This window comes from Alligator mississippiensis, chromosome 3 (assembly GCF_030867095.1).
Source record: "Alligator mississippiensis isolate rAllMis1 chromosome 3, rAllMis1, whole genome shotgun sequence".
Lineage (NCBI taxonomy): Eukaryota > Metazoa > Chordata > Crocodylia > Alligatoridae > Alligator > Alligator mississippiensis.
The window spans coordinates 69350073-69360102 of record NC_081826.1 but is presented as its reverse complement, the minus strand read 5'-3'; the positions used below and the strand labels follow the sequence as shown (position 1 = coordinate 69360102).

General features: G+C 36.8%; 1 protein-coding gene across 3 annotated transcripts in view; it reads right to left on the bottom strand.

Moving 5' to 3' along the window:
- Positions 1-1604: 1604 nt before the first annotated feature.
- Positions 1605-10030, bottom strand: part of TOX (thymocyte selection associated high mobility group box) — a 306122-nt gene continuing 297696 nt past the window's right edge. For all 3 annotated transcript variants that reach the window (XM_059724058.1, XM_059724059.1, XM_006269533.4), the window contains 2 exons: positions 5215-5366; positions 1605-3855 (listed from right to left, as the gene is read on the bottom strand). In XM_059724058.1, the coding sequence (XP_059580041.1) occupies positions 3819-3855; positions 5215-5366 (189 nt within the window). In that variant the 3' untranslated portion in view covers positions 1605-3818. The remainder of the gene's footprint in view (positions 3856-5214; positions 5367-10030) is intronic.

Here is a 10030-nt window from a genome sequence, read left to right as displayed (position 1 = left end):
AGAAAATACATGACTTAGCAAAGGGAGGCAGAGTCTGTAACATGTCAATACTGATGCAAAGAAAATCTCCATCCTCAAAGGTGCTGAGTACATTTTGTAAGGTGCAGTGATCCCCCTACTCTCACTGACTTGAACAGTATTCATCATTGTGAGGGACTCCACTGCTTTACCTTCATAAGTACGGTATGTTGTTTTCTTTCATTGCCAGAAGATTCAGAGAGACCCAGTAAATCAAATCCCTACCCTGATAATGTGTGCATATAAAAAGCATGTCTGTGGTTTTAGACCATGTGTGAGCTGTGGTCGTTACAGCTCCTTATTGATATCATTTCTCTCACACACGGTTGCAGCTGCCTCACTGGCACTGGCACTGTCTTCTATTCCCTCAGTACATGTGAAAGGCTCTCCAGGGTCTTGCAATGCTTATGGGCATGGTGGGGATGAGCAAGAAAGGACCTGGGAGCTGGTAAACCAGCACAGCTGGATGAGTAATCTAGCTATATAAGAAGCCCCCTTCCATCATAAGGATTTTCCCTTCAAGAGGACTCCCAAAAGAGTCCCAGAAAGCACAGCACTACTGGAGCTAGGAAGACAGACATTGTGCTTACTACAGGGTACAAATGTATAAAGGCTTCAGTGTAGATGACTATGGCCTACTGTGCAACCAACAGAAACTTGCTGGCAGGTTCCTTCCATGGATGAAGTGCAGGAGGTGGCAATCAGCCTCATTCTGTTAAAAAGCCCTATTGATTTCAGTGAAAGCAGAACTGGGATCCAGTTGGTGTCTCCAGTTTGCACTATGTGACTGCAAAGAATGAATTGTAAAAGTTTTCCTTTTCTGTAACCCTTGCTCACCATGGTTGCAATCCAGTAGGGTTCCCATTTTATGGTGCTCACATGTTGCTGTCATCCCATATTGACTTCTCAGGCCTACTTTCAAGTCCTGCTTTCAGTGCATTTTCCAGGTCAGAGTGAAAATAATTATTAATAAACAATGGCGAAATGATTTCCTGAATGTTTGAAGTCTTTGCTGCATTTAAAATATTTGCATTAGCTGTATTTTTTTTATTTATAAATTGTTTGTTTTTCTGTAGCTTTTATTTATTTTCTATCTGAGAGCTGGGGTTTTACAGCTTGGTTCTATATCGTTCCTTTTTTGAAGTTACTTTTGGCTTCGGGAAGAGATACAAACTTATAAACTTTATTGGACTTCCACCTGCTTATACAAGGCTTTTTGACCTTTATCTTTTGTGATCCTGCTGTTGACCTTTGTATCTGTCAATCCACAATTGAAAAAAAAAAAAAAAAAGTAGCAGGTAGCCCCTTGCAGATGGCAACCAGCCACTGCTTATTCTTTGGCCTGGCAGGGAAAACTGCTTTTTCTGTGCCAAAGCTGGAAATCATTTCTTCTAGAATTAAGTGTTACTTCAGCACAGCTAAGACCAACATTGCTCGTCTTCCTGAAGGCTAGGTCTTACCTTAGTTTCAAATGCAGAACTCCCACTGAATTCACTGAAACTGATATTAAGCAATAGCTTAAGTGCTTTGCTTAGCACATTGTAGGCTGGAGCTCTTAAAGACTAATAGACACCCAGTAGCAATAGTTTCATACAGAATAAGTAATTTTATTCATGATGTATTTTTTATTTACATTCATTTTGCTTGTATTTTGAATTCTGATTGGATACTGAAATTAACAACTTAAATTTCTTGTCTGCACACCTGCTTTAAAAAAAGATGAAGATAACACAGCTCTTTGATAAATGAAAAAAACCTGCCCGTCAAAATCAAACCTGACTGTTTCCATCCCCAGCAATTATCTTCTCACTTTAGAATTAATATGAGTGGAAAATGTAGTTTACTATAATATAATAAATAGAAGACATTGGGTAATTAGTAGTGCTGGTATATTTCTAAAGTACTAAACAGACAAACAATAAACTGTGAACTTAATCACGAGTTCTTATACAGTTTCAAGACAGGAAAATTAGAGCTCTCAGCTACAGTCATTTGAGTAATCACATCTGATCTGCATTATTTATTAGTTATTACATGCTCAAGTGATTCAGGTTGTACATTGCCTAAAATCATTTCAAAGCAAGCATATTTTTGTTTTTAAAAATGTTGACTGCATCCCATATTGTATATTTAATCAGAATTACTATCTTTATTTCATATATGAAATACAAATCAGTGTTACTCTTCATCAGTTGGACAGGCATTCAGGTTGAATTCCTTCCTAACTGTTCCTGATCTAAAACCCTGAAAATATTCTATTTTGGCATTCTTACTCCTTATCCCATTGCTCTGTTACTTTTCATTCAGGTGCTATTTGTGACATTCCCCACAGCTCAAAAGCAAAATCACTGCTTTCTTATCATCGGACTTTTGCATTTGTGATAAAAAGGCTGAAGCACGTTTAGTAATTCTTTTGTTTTATTCATTATGGTTTCACTTGGCTGATTAACCAAAACTGAATTCCAAAGGCAGCGTCGTACCTTTTTATTTATATAGCCTTGTGGCTTATGTGTTAGCTTTCGGCAACTTCCTGTTACAATGCTTTAAAAAGGGAAGTACATAAAATATCTGTTTTTTGCATCAACAAAAATGCAGAAATAAGTGTTGGTTGCCTTCATTTTTTGCCAGAAAAAGCAGGCTTGGCGTTAGTCACTGTTTTTGTAAAAACTAAATAAAGTATTCACACCAGTTGTGAATAATTTTTGTCAGCAAAAGTTAAAGCATCAAAGAAATCTCCTTAAAATGCTAACAAATTTACTTACAAACACCTATATTTATTATTTCATAAATAGGCGCAACAGGTTTCATAAAAAAAGATTAAATACAGACACAGTATGAAGAAACAATAATACATAGCCATATGTAAAGATTATAATTTAGCTGTTTCCAATCTGTTTCTGCATCTAATAAAATATCAGGTAAGCATTTGGCAGTTTTATACATAAAAGGATTTAAATGACGTTTACTAACCATTACACATAAAGTGATTTAAAAAAAAAAAGCATTTTTAGGCAGTACAAAATAAATGTGTTTACTTTTTCCCCCACACTAAGTTCCTTTCTCTCCCCTCCTCCCCCCCCCAACTATTTTTTTTGTTTATTTAACGAGACAAAGCCAATATTTTTAATTAAAATCATTTGGGAATATTTTTCTTTTTTCTCCAAATACTTTGAAAATATAGAACTATTAGTCAGCTGTTTAAAAATGAAGTAAAAATATGAATGTTTGCCAATTTAACCCTTATTGTGAAATCAATAAACTGGAATGAGCCAGTTTCAATTACAATTAGCTACAAAAACATTCACATTTTATACTCTAGGAGAGTGTAACATAGATGCTATTTACAAACTTGCTATGACTGCTACATCAAGCCATTTAAAAAGTCTTTAGTAGTTTCATATAAACACCCATTATGAAAACCAATGGAAAATCCAGGACTTTTATCCAAGACATCTACAGTTGCTAAGGCAGTTACTAGCGCAGCACTTCACAGCAAAAACCAACATAAAATCTGAATGGTCCAAATTTCCTTCAGAAAGGAAGAAAAGCAATGTCCGTTAAAGGATCTCGGTAAACAAAAAGAGGAGGAGAAGGGGAAAAAAGAAAAAATAAAGGAAAAGAAAAGAAAGAAACAAGACTATTTTTTTCCAGAGTGGGTGACCCACAAGCTCAAATAGTCCTAAGTGCTTAGCAACTTGTATTTTCTAATAAAATGCAGAACTGCCTTGACTGCATAAAGCAATCCATGATGAAAAGACTTCCCTGCATTCCTCCATGGAAAGGAGAGGTTTTTCAGATTTTCAGGTAAGGTACAGTGCTTTGTCCCTCTGCATGCCCCTATTCAAAGATAAAAAAAATACAGATTATATTTAAACCAGTCAAATTTTTAATAGCCCTACCAAAGAACTTATTATATTTTGTTTGTTATTAGCTCAAGCCATACTATGTGGGTCAATAGGGTACAGCTGCAAAGTATTACTGCTACTACTAATAAAAACTACCACTGCAACACCAATTTGTACTTCCATGGCAGCATCCAGAAATGTCAAAGTACCCAAGGTAAATGCTGAATTACGCTTCCAACATCCCAGTGAGCTAAAGAAATGTGATGCTCCCCATTTTCCAGGTGAAAAACATGGGGCACAGTGAGATTTACTGACTCGCTCAAGTGCATTAGTTGTTGTGGGAAGGCATGCCAGAAGGCACAGGTTGAGGGACTATGTACATGAAGTACCATCTACCCTCTGAAGAGTAGTGGAGAATCTATAACAAAAGGTAAGAGAGCTAATACCAATGGCTGCCTAATACACATGCTTGGAAGTGTGTGTGTGGGGGGGGGGAGGGAGTACGTTTTAATTAGAGCAGTTCTTGGGCAGCCACTCTAGTTAAAATGCTGTAGCCTCACATGTATTAAACCTCATTTGACGAGGTTTAGTTAAAGCGCCACATGGTTATTTTAAAACATGTAGAGCTTAATATATGTGATGCTGCAGCAAAACTGCAGCATTCTAATTAGACTGTGGAGCAGACTCAAGTAATCAAGCCTGCTCCGATGCATTCTAATTAGAACACGAAGAAGCATGTGTATAGGCACCCAATAATTCTCCCTCCAGCTTCCATTTACATAAGAGTCTCTAGGCTGATGCTGGGATGACTTTGATTGCTTCACCAGAGATATGCTGCATAGGATCTAGACTGGAGCATTTGAAGAATGACACTATGCCCTATTCTATTCTATATAGTTTCTTATATCATATGCAGCCCTATAGCATCTGAGAACCATGGGATTTGCAGGTCAAGCCAGTGCTTTTTCCGCTGTAAAGGAAAGTGATGAAGAATTTGGAAGAAAATACTACAGGGGCATCCATGTAAAGTTACCCACTCTTCTTCTTAGATCTGACCCTTCCAACCCTGTTCCTGGGTCAAAAGATCACAGTTATGCTTCTCTGGCAATTTAAAGTTTTTGAGTACTAAAATGTACTTTGTGATAAAGCAATAGCAACCTTTAATAATGTATGTATTGTGCATATTGCTTTCACACAGCCATTCAACTACAAAATAAATGCAACATCATCACAGATGCTTTTTTAAAAAAATCAGTAGGGGAACATGCAACAAAGCTATTTCACAACTCCCTATTAGACTCTTGTGTCATAAAGGTTGCTCAACACAAGGTGGCATTCACTGGCTGCTTACCCATTACTGCAGTAGTCATTATTCCAGTCCACAGTCTGTGCTGGAGGATTTCTGCACCCTGAACGAACATACTCCATTGCTTGGGTAACAACCTGTGCAGCCGTAGATGTGGGGTTGATGATATTCTGATAATCAGGCTGAAGAGTAAATCCCTAGAAGAGAAAGGAAGCTGATAAATGTACAATAAACCAAGCAACAGTTTAAGTGCGAAAATTTTATAATAGTAGTATGTGTAAAGCAAGGAGTAATATGTATATTTCCCCTGTACTTTTTACTTTTAAGTTAAAATTAAAACAGGAAAAAATGTGTGGGCGTTCTTTCAATCCGTTTTTTTTTTAAATCTTCCTTGGGCAGGGTGGGTGGGGAAAAGCGCACCAAAATATTTGATAGCATACAGCTATAGTATGGAACTAAGACATGAAGAACAGAAACAATGTTAAGCCAGGAGGACAGGGGGAAAAAGGCAGTGTGTTCCTTAGAACTTTTATATAAAACTAAGGATCCACTAGTTGTTAATTCCCAGAATATGCAACAGAATCTTTTTGAAGGATGCAGGCAGCAGGTGGCTGAGTGTTTTATTAGACTACACCTATTCACATATTGTTCTCAAAACCTTCTTTCTTCATTCAGTCACAAAGGGACCATCTGCTTCTTCTTTTATTTGTACTTCTTTCTCAAACTAAACAAAAATTCAACCAAAGCTTTTTAACAGTTGTTGGATTAATGTAGCAAAAGCAGCACAAAACAACTTGCTGTCTGAAAACTAAGAAAGGAGTGTGTGTTTTTTGGGCTGGGGGCGAGGGGGAGGGGGAATGGAAGATACAAAGAAATGTATATATTTAAAAAAAATGAAATATCTTTTAAATGGGAATTGATTGCGATTTGTGAGTCTTTCAATGCACTAGCATGTTTAAATATGGCCTGTCAAATCTACCAGAACTTTTAGAATTTCAAGGGTACTTCACAAATATAACAGGTTTTGCCAAAATAACACACAAAGGATAGTTATATGGTTAGAATACCTTCATAGCTGAGTACTTAGTAACGCTATAACAAACCAACCAAACCAAACAATATTTGCTGAAAAAGACCAAACTCAGTCCTGAGGCAAGTGTGTACAATTTCCAGGGACACCTATAGGAGGTGTAGCTGCTAAAGCAAGAGCTGACTCTGCTCCAACATATTTTGTTTGAAAATCCAGTCTTTCTGGACCAACTTCCCACATGGTTTCATTCTGATAAAAGCTCATGTCTTCACAGCTTTATTTTTTGTTTAAGTGGTTTGCATGTGGTTGTTTTAGCTATATACATATTATTTGTTAGGAAAGTGGGCCAGGGAAATTTATTTCTTTTTGGTCATTTAAAAAGATGAACCACTTTTTCCTTTTTATTAAAAAAAAATAAATAAACAAACCAGTATTTTTAGTTTCACTCAGGCCCTTGAGAATGAGTATCCTTTAAATTCAGAATGTCACTTCCCTCTTTTCTAATCACTCTGCTGACTCCCCCTTTCTCACTTCATTATAATCAGGCTTTCTTTCAAAGCCCTTCATAGCTCTGCCCCACCTTACATATTTTCTATTGTGTCTTTTTTTCTCTCCATTCCACTCTACCAAGGTCTACCCTTGATCACAATCTTCTTCCACTCTCCAGTCTTATTCCACACTCCATTCTACGTTCTTCCTAGAGAGCCCCTCATGACCTAATTCTCAAGGCCAATACCCTTTTTTCTTTCAAATCTTGCTTTCCTGAAGACTCATTTCTCCTATGCCTACAAGAAACTGGTTAATAGTGGATGAGTGAAGGGATAATGGGATATAGTTTGTGTGTAATACACACACACACGACTATATGAAGAAACTACATCATTTGATTGTAACTCTCCCAAACACCTTGTATGTTGCTTGTTCTTTTAGACACTGGTCTGCAATCTGAGAAACACAGAACAATATTCATGCTTATAAAGAGCCTCACTGAAATCCTAACTGAGCAAAACTCTTGTTGATTTTAAGGAGAGTTTTATGTGATGAAAGACCATAAAATGGGTCTTGTATTATTACTATTATCATAACACGCTACCCTTAGGGCCATTTCTAATTCAGCTGCAAGAAGAAACTGACTAATGGAGCATGTTCTAGCCTCAGGCACTGAGAATTACCTTCAGTAGAAAATGGCCCTTAGTGATCTCTTATTAGTTTTCCTGAAGCAAACAAATACATGAAAAACCATCATACAATAGGTTGATAAGTCTAGCAACTTGCTTTAGAGAACTGTCAGAGAAACCTAAATTACCCTTCTGGCTAGCAGAGAGGGTTTCTCAAAGTCAGAGGACACCGATGTTATGCTATTTCTGATTCACTCAGACTAAAGCAGAATAAACAATTTCAGAAAGGAAAAATGGCTCTGAGATTAGGGCAGTGGCCTAGCTCTGACTGGGATCCATGCAGATATATTGTGTGACATTAGATAAATTATGCTGGGTCCATTCCAACAAATCACAAGCATAATTTTAGTGTGTTCATAATCTGACTAGGTTGGTACTATCTGTGCAAGTTATAAACATGTGCTTAAATGCTTTTCCAACTTAGGGCATTAATCTTTTTGCCTCAGTTTTCCCATCTGTAAAATGAAACCCATTATACTCCCTTTTTCGTATCCTGTTTTGTTAATTTATTGTAATCTCTTTGACCTAGGGACTGTCCCTTATTAGGTGCATGTACAGCACACTGCACGATGGAGCACTCATTTATTTTGAAGCTTTGTGGCATTATTTTAATACAAATAATAATAATTTACATTACTAAAGATATAAATTAAACCTTAATATGATTTAAGAATTCTTGAACTATGCAAAATGAAGGGTTAGTAAAATATGATTGCATCTAAAATGTAAACAGTAATTATTTCAGCCTGGTTCAAGCAAACCAAACGCACTGAAAATATATATCTGCATAACATCATAAGACAGCCTTATATTTAGGCTTGTAGCAAATATTTGTGTATTATTTATGTAAGTCCTTAACAAACAATGATGAAATAAAAAGCATTCAGAAAATGAGTGCTTAGAGGTCTAATTAAACAATGCTGAATGTTTTGCATTGTAATGCTCAAGAGAAAATCACCAACTGTTTTGCAACATGCCTAGAATTTTAAATTTCATTTTCTTGTTCCAGATTGAAATAAAAATAGGGAACTTGATAAAGATTAATTTGATGTCAGAAGGGACATTTGCTCTTTAATTAGATTTCTGTAGCCCTAGCAGTTTCGTTGTGCCACTATAGCTAGTCCTAAAAAGCCTGCAGCAGAACTAAACAGTGATCCTCATCTCCACACTTTACTGGGAACTAATTTCATTTCCTGCCTGTCTGGAGAGGTATTTTCAACAGGCATCAATGTTTTTGTCTTCACAACTGATTTATTCATCAATCTCAATGTGATATTTTAAACCTTTAAATTACATCCAAATCCTAAAGCATCTGTTTATTACACAAGGAAATTGAAAATCTGTCTGTGTGATATCATACAAAGATTTTTCCTTAAGGTTATAAAGGAAGTTGGCAGATATTAATGATTTTTTTCTCTTGACCTCATTTGAAGACATAGTGTAACAAAAAAGAGGGTGGTATTGGGGGAGGAGGAAAGAATTCTGGACAAATACAGCAGGGCCCAAGAATATACTGTACATAATATGTACTAGAAAAAAATGAGACCATTATTTTTGGCAGGCTATGCCATCACATTGCAGCATACATTTATTTCCTGAAGAAAAAAGGAAAACAACCCAAGGTATATTGAATGAGCCATTATTTAAAAATAAAATATAGCTAACATTAATCATCTACTTTTTTGCATATGCTCTATACATATTCCTGCATCCACAGGTAAGAGACTCAGGGAACTTGGTTTTAGCTGGTCTTGCATATACACAAATGTGGGATAGAGATTGTAATGAGTTTCCCTCACTTTGTGCTCCAGTGCAGAGACAAACAGGGAACAAGAACAGGTGCTATGATGAATGGCTCCAAATAATAGTGCCAGGCACCTGAAAGCGGGGCAGGAACACTTAGGAAGGGGGAAGGGCATGAGACTGAACGTATCCTTTTCCAAATAAAGTAACAGGGTTCTTCCAGTTGGGCTCAGTGGGCTCCTGCTCCAGCATGTGTTTCTCTTGAACCTCCCAAGAATTTTGATCAATTCAGCCACATTCCTGTGCAGCACTCCAATGAACCCAATGATTTAAACTTGGCAAGTGACCCAGAGGATGAAAGTTTTCTTTATTTTGGGCCAAATTCTGCTCTAAGTCAAAACTTCTATTTCCTCATATGAAAGCTCTGCTTGCAGCCTACAGGCTTTGCTCCTGTAGGCCAGAATCTGGCTTGAAGATTGACCATTTTAGAGACATTGCTAACAATGAATGATATTTCATGCCCAGGCAGCCTCTACAAGCAAAAGGAATTACCACACACTACCATGGTCCAATTAATGCAGCTCTGATCTAAAAACCTCCACATCAGTGCTTTCATGTGTGAGCATTAGGTGAAGGGTGACTTACAGCCAAAAAATTGCTATGTTACTTATTCTACTTTCCAAGCCTGAGAAACAAAATCCATCTAAAAACAGCAGCTTAATCTTTTCATTCTTTCTGAGTAGGGGTATGTACACATATGCATGTAAAACTCAGTATGGCAATAAAATGTCAAATGCCTAAATGAAGCTAGCAAGTCTATAGATGCAAATCAGCACAGTTTCTATGAAAGGAAAATCATACTTCTCTAAACTACTAGAATTCGCTGAGTACGTTAAAAGTCGATAAATCT